At 41.8% G+C, this 20,792-nt stretch overlaps 1 protein-coding gene and 1 pseudogene across 2 annotated transcripts in view; both read right to left on the reverse strand.

The window, feature by feature from the left end:
* Positions 1 to 5,908: 5,908 nt before the first annotated feature.
* LOC102030612 overlaps positions 5,909 to 20,792 on the reverse strand; it is a 51,800-nt gene continuing 36,916 nt past the window's right edge. Inside the window, exons 4-5 of one of the 2 annotated variants that reach the window (XM_013521366.1) lie at positions 17,138 to 17,268; positions 5,909 to 5,998 (exon numbers count right to left, since the gene is read on the reverse strand). In XM_013521366.1, the coding sequence (XP_013376820.1) occupies positions 5,959 to 5,998; positions 17,138 to 17,268 (171 nt within the window). In that variant the 3' untranslated portion in view covers positions 5,909 to 5,958. The remainder of the gene's footprint in view (positions 5,999 to 17,137; positions 17,269 to 20,792) is intronic. The other variant, XR_263122.2, reaches the window with a different exon arrangement.
* On the reverse strand, positions 14,053 to 14,376 carry LOC102030288 (annotated as a pseudogene).

Here is a 20,792-nt window from a genome sequence, read left to right on the forward strand (position 1 = left end):
TTTTCATGAGTAACCACTTTGAAGATATCAATATGTAATACAACAAGCATTGTTAATTTCCTACCACTTTGTTTGTAACTCTGTATTGTCTGTACTATTCTTTTGCTATTTTGCAAAAGGTTGTCTGTTAATGTTTTCCTCCTTTTATTTTTAAAAGAAAAAAAAGAAGAAGAAAAGGCAGACAAGAAAGCGAAGTAACAGTGAAGAGAAGTTGGTGCAGTATTAAAGGATACATCTGGGAGTGGGGTCAATTCTCTCAGCTCCTGCTCTCTCCTTAAAAAAAGTAGTACCTTCACACACTAGAATATAGTACCATGAGGATGAGAAGAGTGAGTCCCTGGGACCCAGCAACAATCTGAAACAAGAATTGAAGCCCACGAGGAGAGCAAAGAGAGAGACCTCAATGCAGAAGAAGATAGCACATAGCACTTTCTCCCTGAGCCCTGAATCACTGTGTGGGAGGGGCAGATTGAACCTGTAGGTACTTGGTGACTACTAGTGACCCCAGGGGGGTTCATGGAGAAATGCACCAGTGCAATAGAACAGTGGATGAAGCAGACTGCAGTGGCTGGTGAGCTATTCAGATTCAGATGCCCCCTAGAAGAGGGTGACCAGTTGAAAGCTATCTTGGAGAGGGACCAACTGAGCTCAGAACTCAAAACAACTACAGGCTGGCTCCATCTAGCAGATATCAGTGTCAGGGTGAGGTGGAACTGAATTCAAACCAGCAGGATGCACATGGGGTGTTTCAGGCTGAACAAATGGTATTCCAGCCTCACAGCCAAAAACCAACTTGAACTTCAATGGAACTACAGGTGCAGGTTGGCAGGGATTATCCATTATCCTGCCATATATCTATGGCTGGCTTGCTGGGATTAATCAATATGGGTCTGGGCTCCATCTGCCCTCTCTACCAGTGACAGCAGAGACACACTCTAAAACAAAAATTTTTTTCCCTGTTTTTGTTTTGGTTTGGTTTGGTTTTTTCTTGATTGTTTATTCTTGTTTTTTTATATGAATGTGAACATTTGTTTCCGGTTTTACCGTTGTTGCCATTCTGTTCTTGTTTGTATTTCTTCCTTCTCTCTTTCTCTCCTGTCTTCCTCATAAGTTTCCCAAAGTTTGTGTGATCATTCTTTGTCATCCAGATTTGCTTCTAATTTTTTCCTCTTCTTCTATTTCTCTGTTTTCAACCAAACTCCTTTTAAATTTTCTCCCTTGAGTGTAAAATTGTCATATTGAGGACATATTCACTGTATACTGGTTCAGTTTAGATTTTGTTATATAACCACAAATATAAGTTTATATAGTTAAACGTGGCAAATTAATAGTTACCTCAGTTTGTCATTTTCTAGGCTATGTTCATGGTCTTGTTATTGCTGATCATCCTACTTTAGCCAAGGTGACATAATTGTTCTAATCAGCTGTTCTTCCTGGTACACCAAGACTGAGATTGCCTAAGGCTCATAAACAATACATAAGCCAGTGCCAAAGAAGCAGGGGTTAAGCCAAGTTGGCAGCAACTTCTCATCCCCAAAAAGTTGAAGAATAGGATTTTGCAATAGACTCAAAATCCAAAATCCACCTAAACATGGAAGACATCTCTGAGAAGTAGTCATTTCCTGAGGGTTCTAAATATTAGTGATAAAGCTACCTGCCACAAGCAATTTACAGGGATCAACCCAGGAATTAAGCTTAAAATATACATATAAAATGAGAAGACACTTAAGCAAGATGCAACCTTCTAGGCCTCATCTGTGTGGCTACTTAGCTTCCTTGGTAGGAGGCCTCCACCTCTACAATTCTGCTTCCTCATCCAGCTCCTGTGTGCCCAAGCCTTCTTCCCACCATATTACTTCATGTTTAAAGCTGATGTTTCTTTATTTATCGTCCATAGCCTGTACATTGCTAGATGCATGTCTAAAGCCATATGTATTGTTTTGGTCACAAGTCTCTTTTTCTTCCTTCTTCAAAGAACTAGAACTTCCACTCCTCTATCCAATATCAGGCTCCTTGTCCTCTACACTTAACACATAATAGCCTGGCATTTTTCTCAATGGCCTTGATTCTTGTTTAAAACCACCTTAGTCAGGTGAGCACTTTTCTTGCTAAATACATTCTTCCCCATTCTCTAAGCTTCCTCATTTTTTCTCAAGATGCTCAGGGAATAAGTACTGGGTCGAATATCCACAAGAACAACCCTTGCAAATTCCCTTTACCTCTCCAAAGATCTTAATCATCTGTAACCTGCATGACTACCAACTTTCTACCTCCTGTCATTTGGTGACAATTAAATCAGGAGGAAATCTATAGCAGTCTATGCAAATGCTCCCATGAGTCCATCTGTCTCTCTCCATCATCTGTCCTAAGCAGCAGGCCTGTCCATCCTTGTTTTATTGTACTGCATATGTTTCTAAGCCACATCCCGCCCTCTGACACCATCTAAACAATCAGAATCCCATATAGATCTAGGAATCCAGGCCTGCTCCCTTCATGCTATACTGGGAGAGAGGAGAAAGCTAACAATATGGGCCTGCTTCAAGACCTAGTTTTCTTTCTGAGGTCCCACAGTCTGGTGTCAGTGGTTCTTGCAGGAAGCCTCCGTGGCCCTTTTTGATGGATAAATAGGAAAACAGGTTCTCTGTCCTTTGAACACAATCTCCTTAGGAAGAGATGGGAATCTGTTCAGAGAAGGGATATCTGATCAGTTCCTGGCCTTTCTGGGAATGTTTCCAACCCACATCCTAAAACACATGCGGTGTAATAAGGAGAAAGCAATGTGGCATTCTAAGGGCAAACATTACACCTGTACAGAATGCATAGAAGGATGCACAGTTTCTCCAAGGCTGAGAAGACTTACATTTCAGCCCTTATGTTTCCATATAATTTAAATTTTATCTCTGTTTAAGGACAAGCATGGGTAGATTGGTACATTATCATGTGTTACTGTGGACCCTTGTAAGGAGAAGAGAGTCAGTGCCAACCCAACATAGCCATGCTTGAGAGTAGGATGAACAACTCACAAGCTCTCCTGTGATAACTAAGCTGCGATCTCTGCACAACCACTTACTGGATATGTAATATTGTGCTCAGGGCCTTGCACATTGTAGTGATTAACTCTGGCTGTCATAAATAAAATTCATAGATTGGTTGGATTTAATGACAGAAATTTATTTTCTAACCATTCTGGAGGCTACAAGTCCAAGATCAATGTCTGGCTGATTTTTACCTATGGATATTTTCTCTAAAAGAGCTCATAAAAAGTAACACAATGTCTCATTTGTGGACAAAGACCGAGTTTCACATTCCTGTAGCATCAGAGAGATATTATCTGAATGGTTAAGGGAGGAGTCTTTGAGAGTCAGAAATATTTGTGTACAAGTTCTAACACTGCCTCTGCCTAACTGAATAACCTCAGATATATCATTTAAAGTCTGTAGACATCAGTTTCCTTATCAATAAATTTGGCATAACAATTTCTACTCCATAGACTTGTGGTGAAGATTAAATGAAAATATTGCATACTCAGAGCATGTATGCATGTGTTCAAGCACACACAAACCCAAATATTCAATAAATTAGTGGCTACTCTATTCCTCATAGTGCCTAGTTGGGACATAGCACAGGGTGAGAGGTTAGCACATTTTATAATTCTTTGATTCACTGTTGTGTTCATGAGTGTGGTGAACACCCTCCACCAGCTATGCAGCACTAGTAAGAATTGATCAATGTTCATGGGTCTAGAATAGAAAGCAGGGAGAGAGAAAGAGACAGAAATCCCATAATGGTCATGCTGTCATTCCCTCACTGCAATGCAGACACTATAGGTTCATAAGTGTGACTAATAGGATGACCAAAAGGAGACTAATATACATGTCAAATGGGTGAATAATAACTCATTCCAGTTTTTTCCATTACTATATGCCTTGGAGTCTCAACTGGACCAAGATTTCCCCAGAACAATGTCATTACAGATAATCTGGGGTAGAAGAGACTGAAAGGAAGGCCCGATGAGCCCAGTGCTCTGTTCTTGGCCAGGGTCTATGTTTTATTGTTTCTCCAATTTATGAGACCAGCCTTGGTCTTAAAATCAGTGAGAGTGAGAAATGGTTCCACAGAGAAATATGTTATTTGAATCCAGCTATTGAAATGTGCCAGTTTATGAGAAATTAATCAATTCAATCCAGAGGAGGGCTGAAAATACCCAGAATTGAAGCCCAAGTTTTACCATTTGTTGTGGAGTTCAAATCTCTTCTTCCAAGTCATAGTTAATTTAATGTCTATAATTTTATTAAAGCACTGCCTGGACTCAGGAGCCCTCTCTCCTGTATTAGCTGACACCCATGAATACTTTAAAGGAAAAGCAGTAGGGAAAAATAGCTATACTGTCCATGCACCCCATGCCTCTTTTTTCTTAAACTCTTGAGTATTTCTTAAACTCCCAAATATTATGATAACTAACAAATTATTAACAGTACCATGGGCCAGGTACTGCTTTAAGTAATGTATAGGCATTATCATTAATTTTCATAGCAGCCATATAAGTATTACCAATAATTACATTTAATAGATGAGGACACTGAGGCAGAGGAAGCTAAATAACTGGCCCATGGTCATAGAATGGAAAATCGAAAATCTGAACACGAGATAATTCCTGAGTCTACACTTGTTACCATTGCATCGCATGCTCTAGGCACATTACATGCAACAACATCTCTGTGCCCTGCACACACTTTTCCCTCTGGCTACAATTCCCTTTCTAAACCAGGCATGGTGGTACACACCTATAATCCCAGCACTTGGGAGGCTGAGGCAAGAGGATTGTTGCAAGCTCAAGGCTAGTCTGAGACACACAGTGAGTTGACATATGTACATGCATAACATTTTCTTCTTGCCCTTAACCCACCATTTAGAAAGCTGATACTCATCCTTCAAGATCATCAAGTCTGTCCCTGATCCACTGGGAATGTTAGGCTGCGGTTCTCCTCTCTGTTTCCATAGCATATTGCTCAGGTCATGGGTACATTTCTGCTGCACGAGTGATAATGTGATTCCTATATCTGCCCCCAATGGGCCAGATGAGACTGAGGCCCCTCTGAGGTAAGTCTCTGTAGTTTTCCTCCTTATAACCCCCAAACCAAGCACACATGGGGCTTAGCACATTGTCACCATTCAAAACAATTGTTGAAAATAAATTCAAAAGCAGGAGTTGGTAACAAGCTGTTCAAATTCAGCAAACTACTTGTGTTAAAGTTCTAAACCTTATAACAAAAAGAGTTGATATCTAATTTTTGTGCTGTAGACTTACCAAAAATGAAAACAGATCATAGGTACCATTACCTTCTCAGGAATGTCTTTTCTCCCTCTCTCCACAGCTCTTGCCTGAACAATCACTACCACCTTTTCCTGTGTGTGGCCCCTTGTCTTACCATTTCAACTAAACCCCTTTGGCGTGACCAGGGTGACTTACTAAACCGACCCAGCCTAGCACTTCTTCAACATCCGACTTCAACCTTGGCTTCCCCAACCCCAAATGCCGCCATTACACTCTTTTGGTGTGTACAGTTCTACTTGTCCAGTTGAAGCTCTATGCATTTTTAAATATTTAAATAATACAGCATTTTAACATCAGCATGCATGGTTGGAGAAGGTGCTGAAGTCATCTTGCAGGCTCAAAGTGGAGAAATTTTAAACTCATTGGTTTTCCATGCTGACCAAGTTCCATTTGGCTGGGGGCAAACAAATCAATTGCATCATTTTTCACTTAATTAGTCTTGAAGCTGCTGGTTTGAGCATTCTCAGTGCAGAGCCAGCACAAACTTTCCCTTTTTCAGTCGCACTCTATCAGTCAAGAGAGGTGTCATTCCTCCGCGGTTAAGTCCAAGTCCCCACCCACCCCATCCCCTGCTCCCATAGCCCTTTGCTCACATCCAAACTGGGAACTTCTCTCACTCTGCTTCATGGAATAGGTGTTTGACTCCCATCTGTGCTCGGAGTTCTGGAAAGACAAAGCACTCATTTACCAGTACTCATTCATCAGTTATCCCCAGGGTCTAGCATAAATCTGCTACCTAATTCATTTTCAACCCATAATGTCACTTACAATGAAAATCTGAAGAGCCATGTTTGAGAGTTAAATTTAAGCTTCTTTTTTTCCTTCAATAACTGGATGGGTGTCCTACTGGCCAGGAACACAGAACACCTCCCACCCCAAGATATGCATGTATCCAGTTGCTAGAAGTTAAAGCCTATCCCTGGTATCTGACTGATATCCTCTCCCTTGTCCGTATGGATAAACTTATCGGCTTGCCAAAAAAAGGAAGTGACCAGCTTAATGTCTTGCTAGTCAGAGAGTCATTCACAAAGTTAAAGGATAATGAATGATGCCTCTGGTGGAGAACGTGAGCATTTCTTTTCGTGATCTTTTAATGTCCTAGGAGCAGAATGCAACCCAAAGCCTTGCTTGGATCCTAGTTTGCCACAAACCAGTGGTTGCCAGCAATAACTCCAATGGAACCCCTAATCTAAGGCCAGTCTCTCCATTTATGCACTGGATTCCACTCCTTTTCCCTTTGAAAGGACATCGCTCTGGCAATTTTTTATATTCTCTCCTGCATCATTATATTTTTCTTTTTTTAAATTTATTTTAAGGGGCTGGGGATTTAGCTCAGCGGCAAAGCGCCTGCCTGGCAAGCACAAGGTCGTGAGTTCGGTTCCTGGTACCGGAGAAAAACCAAAACCAAAAAAAAAAAAAAATAAATTTATTTTAAAAATTTAAAAAACTGACAAAACAACAATGAAGACAAAATCAAAACAACATAAAAACAACAAAAATGATACATGACCTCAAAACAAAATGATAAAAATTTACAGAGGTTGCTATGTTACATACTGGTATGCTCAATGTAGTTGTTCAGTCCACTAGACATAAGAATGTAAACTTGATCAAACAATCAAAAACAGTAACAAGTAAATAAAATAAAATAAAATAAAATAAATGAAACATTGGAAATGATGCAGAACTTCACCATACAAGATGGTAGGAGTTCAACAATGGTTCTTATACTGCATATTGTTTTCAGACCAGTCATTCTGAATACCAAATTCAAGCGTGCAAAATTGATCAAGAAAAAATAAAATTTTAAGCATTGACTGTTCCTCTCAATAAACAGCAGACATCAGCAGTACACCTATTGCAGCTCTCCCTATTACTTTTCTCTCTTTATTGGAATATGTCCACCATTTTACAAACATACTGTAATATCTCTTGAGTTATAAAACAGATCCTCCCTTGATATCACATCTCATTCCAGTTATAGGATCATCACAAAACAAAACTTTGATGGAGTTGTATATACTCGCTGTCTACTTCCTCTCACCTTTTTTATTTCAATTCCATTCAAACTGAGCTGATGTCCAACATTCTACCAAAATTGTGCTAATCAAAATCACTAATGACTTCCATGCTCCCAAAACCAATGCCACGCCTCAGCCTTATCTTATTCAGTCTATCAGCAGCATTTAATATAGTTCATTGCTCTCTTTTTTGTCCTTCTTGTCACTTCTAGAATACCATTCTTTTGGTTTTCTTGCTGCCTCAGTTGTCAGTCCCTCGTCTCATTTGCTAGTTTCTCCTCATCACCCCAATGTGTGCATATTGTGCAACCCCAGAAGCAATTCTTAGGCCTCTTATCTTTCCTACTTACAAGCATTCCCTAAGTGATTTCATGCATTCCCACAGTTTTAGATACACATACAGCTGATGACTCCCAAAGTTATATATCTCTTTCTCCAATGCTCCCTTAAACTTCACACAATAATTCACACCTCAGACCTCATTTGACTATTGCTAACTGACCTAAACCAATTTGATCGTATACAAACCTTGCTTTTGTTTGATAAATAATAGTAGCTGCCATTGAGGCTATATTAAAGAAAGGTAATCTATTCTTCTACCATCTCACTTTCAATTACTGTCCATCATTACAGTGTTGATCACTGCACTGTTCATAGCATGATTTGGGACATATGCCTGTAACCTACTATCACCATCATTCATATCACCAACTCCTAGCTCCTCAGTCTACACTGAGTAGAATATGCACCCAGTAGGATGGGAAAGATCTGCATTTAAGACTCGTCACTCTGCGCTTAGATGGCTTCTGTTCTGTAGAACAAGGTCTCAGCTTCCTGATCTATAAAATGGAAATGATGAGACCAGATCTGACAACAAGGCAGACTGGGCTAATCCAGCCCTCCCTCTGGCCTCTGGATATAGGAATGTCAGATAAAATATAACTGACAGAAATATTTACACACACAGCCCATCTAGAGAGAAAGTGAAACCCTTAAGTGCTGAAAGCACAGGGGAAATCCAGAGCCAAAGCAGGACATTCCAAGTAAGCTCATGGAGAAGGACCACAGGGCACTGTACCTACATGCAGGCCCAAGGGGCTGGGTGATGGAAACTTAACAGCATTACAGGGACAGGGGCTGTGGCTTTGTGCTCAGCCGAGATGGGAAAATAAAACCAAGACCTATAAAATCTGGGAATCTTGAAGGGTTTCTTTGTCCATGAATAGTGATCAGGAAGTGCCCACTTTCTCCTCCTGTCTCTGGTTTAGAGAAGTCTTGGAAAGTTTGCCTTTTGTTTTGAACTTTGCATAGCAAAGAAAGGGAATCCTTTAAATACTAAGGCCCAAAGTGCTGGAGAGGTAAGACCCATGACAGTGCATCGCTTAGTATGCTTCACTGGAGGTATCAACTTTCATCAAAAGGAGCTTTAAAAATTAGGAAGTTTATTATCTCTAATAACTAGGGATCTATAAAAAGGGTAGGATCCAGATGGCATGATTAGCAGCTCAGTGATGTTAAGTTGCATTTAGTGTTTGTTCAAGATTTCTATAACCTTGATTTTTGTGTATTTGAATTGTCTATTTCTTTCTGTAATTATGTCAAATTTTGCTTTATCTAACAGAAAGGCCCAGGATTATTGCATTTCCTTATAAAGTACTCCTTTTATTATTCTGTAAAGTAATGTTTAGGATCTCCAACAATACTTTCTTTTAACATCTATTTTGTTTAATTCCAATATTGCTATATAAGCTGGATTTAGTTACTGTTTTCCTAGTGTAATTTTTTTTCTTTCCCTTCTCTTTTAGGATTTTTGGTATCAGTATATTTAAGTTATGTATCTTAAAAGATTTTATATTACCATATTTCAATAAATGGTATAAATTATTTTATACCTATTATTACTGATACTACTGATTCTACTCTAGCCTGATTCTACTCTTATTTTACATCTTCTACACATCTTTTTTTAATTTTAAAGAGTAAAAGAAGGATAGCATAATAATAGGGGGGGCTTACCAAATTACAGACAAAATGGTAGGAAATTATCAATGGTTATTGTTTTACATATTGTTATCTGCAAGATAGTTTCTCAGGAAAACAAATAGACAAATGATAGTGAGTTACAGACAAAAGAGGTAGGAGATTATCAATAGTTGTTGTACTATACCTAGGTATCTTCAAAGTGGCTTCTAAAGAATATAAATAGAACTACACATGAGTGACCTACTGAATAATCATTCAATAATTCTCAATGGTTGTTGTAGGAAACCCATAATAATAAACATGGATCCATTTATGAAATAGGATAAGAACAATACAAACATTACAGAGTTATGGATAGATTAGTAGGAAAGTACCAATGACTGCTGTAATACATGGTGGTATCTTAGAAGTGGTTTCTCAGGAAGACAGAGATACACAAGAAGGATCTAACAAGTAGTTAAAGCCTAAGGGTTGTCAAAAATCAAGTGAGCCATCTGGGACCAAAGCCATTTGTTGTAGTGTTTTCTCTCCAGCCTCCCATCGCATTGGGACCCCACAACCAGTTAGTGTCCTCTCCCCAACTGTCAGCATAGGCAGAAGGAATCCTGCTGCAGACTTCTACGGAGCTCCACCACAGCCTGTACTGTCAGGGGAAGAATGGTTTCCAGGGAGTCTCTGCAGGTATTGTGCAAGGTCCTCCTATTTTACAGCTCCCGAGCGGCTCTCATAACCCCAGTCCACAGGACCTCTGACTCTGTGGGCTTAGTCTGCATTCTCATGTTCTCTGAGTCCTTGTTCAGCAGCTGCTCCTCCTCTGGCTCTGGACCTTTCTGGTTCTCAATGGCAGGAGCAAGAGTGGCCCATTGTATGCCATGTATTCCCAGGGGTTGTTCAAAGTTTGAATGATTCACACACGTCCGTGGGTGGGCATCTGCAGTCGGTGCATGGTGGGCCAATTCTGTCATTGTTTCTCTGTGTCATGATAGATCTCAATTGAGCAGCGGTGGCCGGCCTAAGGGCCAGCACACAACAGCGCTCACCGCTGCATGGCTCCCCATGTGCAGGGGGCACTCCCTCCGGGGGCCTATGAGGCAGGAAGCTAGCCAGCCGGAAGACCGGCGCTCCCCACCCGTGGCTCCCTGTGGGCCAGAAGCCCTCCTTCCGGGGGCCTATGAGGCAGGCAGTGAGCCACCGGTCCAAAGACCGGCGCTCCCCGCCCGTGGCTCCCCATACGCCGGGGGCCCTCCCTCTGGGGACCTACAAGGCAGTCTTCTACACATCTTGAGATTTTCTGTTTTACTTCTGTTTTTCTTTTTCTTTCTACTTTGATCAGTTCTTCTTTTACTTATTTAAGAATAAAAGTGTCACTATTCATAGTATAAGGCTAATATGAAGCTAATTCAGTCTTCTTGCTTAAATTCAACATAGAGAAAATATTTTAAAAATTATAGACATGGATTGAAACAGGGCTGGGGATGTAGCCTAATAGGAAAGTCCTGGATTTAATCCTCAACACCAAAAGAAGGAAGAGGAGAGGAGGAGGAGAAGGAGGAGGAGCAGGACAACAAGGAGGAGACAGGAAAGAAGAAGAAGGGAAATCAGGAAAGCTTTAACGAAGAAAAATAAATGAGGCAATGCACCAGATCAGTTGACTTCTTGTCTCAGTCACTTTTCTCTCATTGTTGAGACAAAATACCTGACACCCAAAGTTAAAGGAGAAAAAGTTTATTTAGCTCCAGTTTGTAGAGGTTTCAGTGCATGATAGGCTGGCTCCAAGACAGGGTGGCACATGACAGAGGGCAATAGTCACGGCCACAGAAGACAGCAAAAGCAGCAAGAGAGGAGGAAGAGAGACAAGCCTCTTACATTGTATGCAGGCTACCTGCGCTAAGATGGGCACAGCACTTACACCCTTAATCCCAGTGTTAGACCATGAGTTAATCACAAACTCTAGATTCAGCCACTTCCGAAAAGCCTGCCCCTCTGACCACATGAAGCTTTGAGGGGGACATCCAGACACAAACCATAGCACTTGTTTTCACACCCCCCTCGAATAAAAGATAATAGCTCAGGTATAAAGGTTGTGTACCAAAAAACCATTCTCCTCTAAATAAACCCCAATTTAGGTTAGAAATGTGAATATTGGGGCTGGGGATTTAGCTCAGTGGCAAAAGCGCCTGCCTGGCAAGCGCAAGGTCGTGAGTTCGGTTCCCGGTACCGGAGAAAAACAAAAACAAAAACAAAAAAAAAATGTGAATATTAAGCATTTGTCTTCTCAGATTCTCTCACAGCTTTATGTCTGTGTGATCTGGTCTAACCAGAGAGATATAAGTTTACTGAATGTAAAAGTTATTTCAAAGTTAATCAAGAGAAGCACTCAGTGGAGCTGAGTGCCAGAGAAGGATATGGAGATGGTGTGTGAGACCTAGTCATGAAGATGGGGTGTGAAATGGAACAGAGAAGTGCAGAAGGACCTGGTCAGAGAAATGAGGGCAACAGAGGGGTGTTTGTGTTGTTTTAGATCTGGAGTTCTCAGTGTTCCTGAACCAAGAGAGAGACTGACAAACAGACAGAGAGACAGACAGGCAGGCAGACAGACAGACAGAGAAACAGAGACAGAGATTCTTGAGAGAATGGGAGGAGAGGAGACCCAAAAGATAACGGAAAGACTGGTTTTCATGGAAACAAGAATGCATCTTCTATTATTACCAGGGGGAAGAAAATGGATTCAGGAGCCACAAGATGAAGGAGCTCACATCTGGCAGCCTCTGTTTTCTCAATATCGAACAAATTATGGTGACCACCTGGGTAAGGAAAAAGAGCTGCAAGTAGTTGGGGAAGAGGGGAGGTAGAAAATAGTCTCCCCTCTCCCTACATCTCCATGGTTCTTATTTCTTTTGTGACAGTTATAACAACCTGTAAGTATAGTGTTTATTTTTCCTTGTATTCCTTTATTATCTTCCTCCCCAACTAAAATGTAAGCTCCCTGAGGGCAGGCACCAGCCTGCACCATTCACCATTACAGCCAGCGCCTAACACATGCCCAGCACACAGTACATCCTAACAAAGGCATCAGTTGAAAAAATGGAATGGATAAACATCATTGTAGTCAATGCTTAATAATAATTAAAGGATAAAAATACCCAATTGGAGGCCATGTGACTATGATCACTGTTGAGTTGCTTGCCAGAGGTGTCCTTCCCATACTCTGCCTGGGCTTCCAGGATACGGTTAAAATCCACTGATTTCCACTAACCCCAGTGTCTAGCACAGAGCTCCATGCCCAGTCCAACATCTGGCAGTGACAGAACCTTACAGAAAATCCTCAGAACCTCTGGTATCACCAAAAGTTGATTTATTTGTATTTTCTTTCAGGGAGCATATGGATTTGAAGATGGCCATAACTGTCCATTGCTCTTGAGTCAATTAAAACACCCACACCATGTGCCCTTTTCCCGGAAGAGAGGCTTCTGAAAAAGAAAATGTAATTAGGGGATCTCACCTAAGTCTCTTTATCTACAAACAAGGCTGGCTTGACCTTTAAGCTTCTCTCATCATCCCAGTGAGGCAAGAGAGCTACGGTGTGATGCTGAGACAGCCCCAGAGCCACTGCCTCCAAGGTATGTGATGAAAGGGGTCACAACAGCACCCCTCGTTCTCACCATCCTCACTGCCATCACTCCCAGTGGCCTAATCCTGTTCACCAAGCTGGGATGTAGCTGTGAGGCAATCTGTTTGCCTTCAAGGTCCCAGACAGCACACCCTGAAGAAAGTCCGCCCTTTCCCAGAAGCTTAGAGGAAGAACAGACATATCTGACTGTCACTCAGTACAGGGTTGGAGGAGAAGGAAAGGGGTAGTGAGAAACTTCTAACAATCTCTTTGCTTCTGGGGTCATCAGTCTTAATACAGTTGAAAGGCTTAAGTAAGACTTGGCTCTGGAAAACGAGTCATCTTATTTCTGAGTTTCTAAAATTCCAATACAAAAAAAAGGAACACATAAAATAAAATTGCAGTACACATGAACACAAGTATGTTCGTGCACACCCAGTGCCCACCTCCAGCAAGGTGGGGAGCAGGCAAAGTACTAGCTAGTGGGCTTAACTAATGCACAGCTCTCATCCCAGGAGGGAGAGAAGACCCTTCACATACACAGTGGGGTGGGGACGACTCCCTATCACCTGCCGTGCCTGCTCCATTCAACTCAGTGTTGTCCCCTCCCCTGCATCCTCTCCACTGCAGTCTGCTGCACATCCTTCAACTCGCTCTTCCTTAGCCTCTCCAAATTCCCCACCACTTCTCTAGCATCTATGCTACTGATCCTAGTCATTGTCATACTTCTCTTGATACCATTTAAATGTTTCTGAGTTTTTACCTTACCTGCCCAACAAGAATGGGATAAATTTTATATGGGATAAAATTTATTGCAAAATCCCAGTGCCACCAGGGTAGATGTTCAGTACTAATTCAATATGTATGTTCCTCCTAGATTGCTTCTCCTGGCCAAATGGGTATATATAGACAATCACTAATTATAATAGTAGTAGTAGTAGTAGTTATATCTAGTATATTTGAGCATTCACTATAGAACAGGTGCTAGGCTAAGCACTTTGCATTCATTAGTTACTTTAAATTTCTCTGCAACTCTATGAAGCAAGCATTATTTTTTTTTCTTTTAAAACCAAAGCATTTATTTTGAGTCATAATTGAAATTCTCAAGATGAACTGGATCCTGCAACATCTGCTCTCTTGGGTTTAGGTGTCACTCCTTCAAGGAATCCATGCCTGAATCTGCAATATATAATTTTTAGGTGCCTCAAAAAAAAAAAAATTTTTTTTAGGTGCCTCATTTGACCAGCTTTGGTTGTATTTCGCCTTTTAACCTTCGCACTCCAGTTATACTTTCTCTTGCACTTGGTAGGGCAGCCATATTTGCCATAGGTCCACTTCTGAAGGTGGAAGGCCTTAGAGCCACAGCGGCAGCACAACTTGTGCGACTTATTATGATGCTTTCCAAAGGATGATGTTCCCTTGCTCATCTTAAGGACTATTTTAATTCTCATTTAACAGATGGGGAAATTGAACCTTAACCTAAAATTGTATGTTTAACTAATAAACTGATTCCAGAGTAGGGAGCAGGGATGTATATTTTATATGCATTTTTTCATATACAGGCATACAAATATATACATATATATGTGTTATGGTTGATATATTGTGTTAACTTAGGGAGTCTAGAGGTTTGGCTAAGTGACTTAGCAGGGAGCCAGGGTGTTTATTTTGTAATTATCTTGAGCCTATGTAAGAGGAAGGCATGTAGAGGGTGTGGGTGCAGAGGACTACCTCCACACCCCCAGGGCAGGTAGGCTGTATTTAAAAAAAAGGGAAATTGAGAAAGAACTGGCTGCTGGTTTTTTTGAGAAGCTTTAGTTTTTGTCTTTAGCTTGGTTATTTCTTGGCTTTTGGTGTAGACTATTTGGCTTCTGGGACTCTTTAGCCTTTTGGTGTAGGCTCGCTGGCCTTTGTCGTAGATTTTTTTAGCATTTTGTCACAGATCCATTAGCCTCTTGATATGGGCTGTATGGACACTGTAGTGAGCTCCAGGCCTGGGGCTGGGCTTTTCAATCTCCAGCGTGCAGACACCCTCTGCATGCTTCCTCATCCAACTCTGTGGCTGACCACTGTAAGCCAAACTTATAATTTCTTGTACATTTGTATATCTTGTGTTATATCTGTTTCTCTAGTAAACCCTACTGATACAATATGACATATCCATATATATAATTTTTGAAGACAGGTCTGCCTATATTGCCCAGGTTAGTCTTAAACTCCTGCATCCAAGTAATCCTCCTACCTCAGCCTCCCAGTTGGTGGGATTATTGGCTCATGAACCACCATATCCTCTTTATACAGAAAACTTGAAATAGGCCATTATAGGCTAGAGCTCATGTAACCCAACTCTCCTGTCTGAAAGACCAGGAAAGAAATGCCAGAGGTGTGGGATGACTTACTCAAGACTTCACAGCTGGTAAGAATCTGTGACCGTGGTGTGATCTCTCCCATCCACAATCCTATCAATGTTCTTCCTCCTCATCCACACAAGTTTAGTACCTTCAGCCCTCTAACTACAGATTCAGCTTTGGGGTCTCAGGCCAAGAGACTGTTAGTCCACCCTTTCTGGAGTGAGCTGGGCTCTCAGCAGCCTTCCTTTCCCTTTTTTCCTTCCCTGCCATGTTCCCCCACCCCCACCTGGCCAGGTCCCCTGACTCTGAATGCCTTGCCCCTGCCCTTAGCTGAAGCTTCTCTGCAGCCAAGGGGATTCATTCAAACACTGTTCAGTCTGCCAAGAAGTAGACAGTCACCTAGACTGTGGCACAGGCCTAATCCAGATTTTTTACTTCATTGAAACTAAAGTAACCTCCACATGAGACAGAGGGGAAATATTTTACTCCTGCTTCCACCTGTCTCCTCAGATGCAGAAGTGAGAAAAGCAGCTAATTGTGCTGGGGACTCTAATCCAGTCACCATCTAGTCAAGCTTGCAGCTGTCCACCAGCTTCAAAGCAGTTATCAAGATACTTGTCACTGCCAAAGCTACCCACATTGATCTTTCTGGAACTGAGGCCACCAGACTCATGTGCTTATTACAGCAGGGGCTAGAAAAAAGGCCAGTGTTGCAGACACAGCCAACCAGATTGAAGCACACCCCAGAGAGGTCATTCAGTGGGGAAACTGGATGAGCATGACAAGAGAAGCCCTCCTTTGTCCAGGAAATAAATAAGCATTTTCCTTTATTCTAATCATTAACACTGATGGTCATTCATGTGATGTATAACAAAATAATACCAATAAGAAGGTCCAGACAACTCTGAGGAGGGTGTCTTCCTTTCTCCCCAAGTTAACTGGGACAAATACAATAATTGACCTCCCTAGGTTCCAATCTATTCTCTTTCCAATCCATTCTTCAGAAAATAAATGTATTTTGTCTATCTTTTTTCTTGTGTTTGTGTGGTACTGGGGCCTGAACTCAGGGCCTTGTGCATGCTATGCAAGAAGTCTACCACTGAGCTACATCTCCAGCCTTATTTTGTCTGTCTATTAAATCCTCCTTGCTTAAGCATCCAATCTGTGGACCATTGGAGAACAAAGATGAACTAGGCCTGGTCCTTGGGAGACCAATATGGAGCAGACCATTTCCACCTAATATGAGCAATATTGAGTGTAAAAAGAAGGCACCCAGGAAGCTCAGAGGACCATGTCACTGTGCTGTACAAAAGCTTCTGAGCACACCCCCCATCCTTCATAATTGTCGGTCAGCAGTTCTCTTCATCAATATTCCATTCTCTTCTTCCCAAGCCTATGGTGGGACTGTCTTCCCCACGGCCAGATGACTAACCTTGACCAATATGTCTTAGTTATTTTTCTCTCATTGCTGGGATAAAATACCTGATGCCCAAAATTAAGGAAGGAAAGGTTTATTTAGCTTACAGTTTGTGGAGGTTTCAGTCCATACTCGGCTGGTTCCAAGGCAGAGTGGCACATGGCACAGGGCAACAGTTCATGGTGGAGGAAGACAGCAAAGTAGCAAGACCAAAAAGAGGGGACGGGTGGAAAGCAGTCTTTTTCCCTCCCGTACACTGTATGCAAACTATCTGCCCCAGGGCAGGTGTAGCATTCATATCCATAATTCCAACACTGGACCATGAATCATCATAAACTCTAGAAGTTTGCTCCATGACTGCATGAGGCATTGAGGGGACATTCAGACAGAAACTATAACAAAATATACTGTGAGTCTTACTTCTGAATGGAAATACTGATGTCTACATGTCCATGTCCCCTTTCTCCAACAGTTGCAGATGACAACTTTCCAGGTGACAGGAGCTCCATCAATATGAGCCCAGAGTAAAGGAACAGGGAACAGATTCCCAGCTGCCAAGAGATGGATTTGTACCATGAGTGAAATACAACCATGTTGATTTTTAAAAATTTTAAACTTGTTGGTCCTTATAGTACATCATAGCCCACCCAAATTCCTTAGGCTGGCACTCAAGACCTTCCTATAAATTGGTACCCACCCTTCTTGGATTTTCTTTCATGAAATTTATGCAAACCTGATACTCTGGCCAAGTCATGTTGACCCTGTTCCAGCCACATCCAGCAGACTCTGACAAACAGGCATTTTCTCACACTGATATCTTTGCCCAAATGCCCTCTAAGCCAACTCCTTTCAAGTTCCAGCTCAGCAACTCCCTCTTCAAACCACCTTCCTGCATGACCAAGACTGGAGTTATAAATGAATCCTCTCATGAATGCCAGTAGCCCTATAAGTATCCCCCTCATGGCTATTCACCTTACATATTTTCTAGAATATCCGGTCCCTTGTTTGTTTCTATCCCCTCCGTACTGTGAACACCTTGAGAAGAGGATTTGGGTGCTCACTGGGCTTTGGGTCCCACCCTCCATGTAACTCACACTTCGTGATCTTCAAATAGCTTACATGTAGTATTCAGAAAACACCACTCTCACTGACTGGAATACTCCTTAAAGCAGTTTCCATGATTTGTTTTGTCTTGTTTCTTTACTGAAGATATAGGGTGAGCGCCCTCAGTCCTATTATGAGTCTGAGCCTCTGTTAAATTCAACCTTTCAGTGTTTATCTCAAGTTTCTATTTCTGGCACACTTTCTTAGCCTTCTTCATTCTCTTTTCACCCACATCCTCAACATTAGCTGTTGGCTTCCTTTCAGAGGCCATTTTTCACCAAGCAACTAAGGCCGTGAATATTCTATGAGTTATAGCTTCTGAGGGGTTGAGGTGCTGCTACTGAGCAGGCAACATGCCTCTCTCCCTCCTCAGCCAAGAAATGTCCTCCTGCCCCAGCCTCACCAGGCATTATGGACTCAGCCTCCACACCTTGGGAATGCTGCACAATATGGCCCTCCAGGTCACTTGAGAGCTATAGAAGTTGTAAGTGATACACATTGTAATTCCCACCTTGTGTGTTCCTGTGATTAGACACTAGCCCAAGTGTTGCCTGGTGACAACAGGCACTTCATAAGTAATGGTCACTGTTGTTCCAATCAGACCACACTGGAACACACATGTGTCTAACACAGTGACCACAGGGAGGTCTACAGGATGGACAGCAAGACCTCTTTCTTTTGCCATGTGACCACCTGGCCCTGGTACACACACACACACACACACACACACACACACACACACACACACATGTCTCCCTCATTGTCTGTCTGACATATGAAACTCCAGTTTCAGAAATATCTTTTTGGGGTGGGATGAAGGAATGATGGCTAATGGATACACAGATACAGCTGGGTAGGAGGAATAACTTCCTACAATTGACAGCACTGTACAGTAACTATAGTTGACAACATGAGTTGTATATTTCAAAACAGGTAGTAAAGAGGACTTTGAACCTTTCCTACATGAAGAAATGATTGCTTTCTGAGGCAATGGATAGTACTGTCCTGATATGATCATTGTGCCTCACATATGTATATTGAAATGTCTCTGTGTACCCTATAAAGTCATGCAATTATTACATATCAAAAATAAAAAGTTTTGAAAGAAATCCTATCTTTTATGTTTGAAAATATTATTCTATTTAAGAAATACTCTTAGGAAAATGAAAATGAGCATATGTGAGGACTTGAGCCTCCATCAGTCAACATATCAGAAGATGCAGTATCCAGGGGCTGATCCAGGGATGGAGCATAGGACAATGCAGGTAGAAGACTGAGGAACCAGGCAACGCAGAGGTCAGGGCATGGGACCCAGGACACTATCCAATATTTGAGATAATGTGAGGAGAGACCCAGAAACACAGAATGAGAATCATGAATCTTTAGACCAGAAAGGACTTTGGAAGTCATTTAGGTCAACCTTGTCATGTACATGAGGATTCTGAACCCGAGTCAGAAAGTGACTTGGCCATAAAAGACCCCATTGACAAGAATGCCGGTTCCCAAATTCAAACTCCTGACTCCTATTTACCACTCTTCATGAACCTCTGGGAGATGGAGGTTGTTGGGCCCCTAGACGATTTTAGGGGGTGCACTCTGCACCACTGTCCTGCCATACCCTTCCCCTGACCTGGGTGGATCTTAAATTCTGCCCAAGTCCACACAACAATCCCCTTTCTTATATCACCAACATCAACAGAAAATTCCAGCCTTTTTTTTAAATTGGTGGGGAGGGGAGGAAAGGGGCTTCCCACATGCACGTATGGAGCCCTGGCAGGCCCCAAGGAAATGTGCAGCTGCTCCAGTTTCTGATGTGGGCTGTTTGTTAGCAGGGATTCCAGAAATTCAGCTGCTAACAGCAGCAACGGAAGTCTCCCTGCTCAGCCTCCCACATCTGCTCCTGGGCTCCAGAAGGGAAGGGGAGGGCCAGCACAGGAGACTTCAGCACAGATGGCAGCTCCACTCTCTGTGGATGACTTCACTTGGGCAATTACACCTGATGAGGAGGCAGGGAGACCCCCTTGCTGATGATAATTATCCAGCATAAATAAACTGAGCCCTGCCTGGAGGTCTCAGAGATGATAAAAGATTAATATTAGTGGCTGCTGGCCACAAGGCATCAACTAAGCACAGTCACTTTACAAACTATTTTTGGTTAATCTTTCCTACAAGCCTATGCGGTGCAAATTTTATTATCTCCATTTTACATGGAAAAAAACTCTAAAGATCACACCATAGCAAAGCAATACACCCCAGATCATACAGGTAGTAGGGAACAGTGTCAGGTTTCAAGCCTTAGTGCAACTCCAGAGCCTGGGTCTTTTCTGAGATGTCGTATATGTGCCATGTCACTGTTAATCCAGCAATATGTGCATCTGTTTAACTAATATGGATCCAGTCCTTGCTCTATGACACATAATAAAATGGCCCTGTGTAACCAAAGACAAATAAGACACTATTGCTCATCCACGGGCTCACAATCCAAAGGGAAAGCAAAAACAGAGACATCAACACCATTAGGGAGAAATTCTTTTGCAGAGACAAGAGATACATGGATCTCTAAGTTGGATCTCTACCTTTGCAGAGGTAGTTACTTGAATGACTTTTATGGATGTTGCTTCCTTCTTTTCTATCCAAGGACCCTAAAGGACCTCAGATAAATCATAAAATGATTTTGAGAGAGAGAGAATGGAAGGTGGGAAGGGAGGACAAATGTAAGCAGGAAAGAAGGAAGCAATGAAGGAAGGAAGAAAGGAAGGAAGGAAGAAAAGGGAGGGGGAAGGAAGGAAGAGAAAGGAGGAAAGAAAGAATGAAAAAAAGAAAGAAAGGAAGGAAGGAAGAAAGGAAGAAAGAAAAAAGAAAGAAAGAAAGAAAGAAAGAAAGAAAGAAAGAAAGAAAGAAAGAAAGAAAGAAAGAAAGAAGAAGAAAGAAAGAAAGAAAGAAAGAAAGAAAGAAAGAAAGAAAGAAAGAA

The sequence above is a fragment of the Chinchilla lanigera genome, unplaced genomic scaffold, assembly GCF_000276665.1.
Source record: "Chinchilla lanigera isolate Chin_1 unplaced genomic scaffold, ChiLan1.0 scaffold00061, whole genome shotgun sequence".
NCBI lineage: Eukaryota > Metazoa > Chordata > Mammalia > Rodentia > Chinchillidae > Chinchilla > Chinchilla lanigera.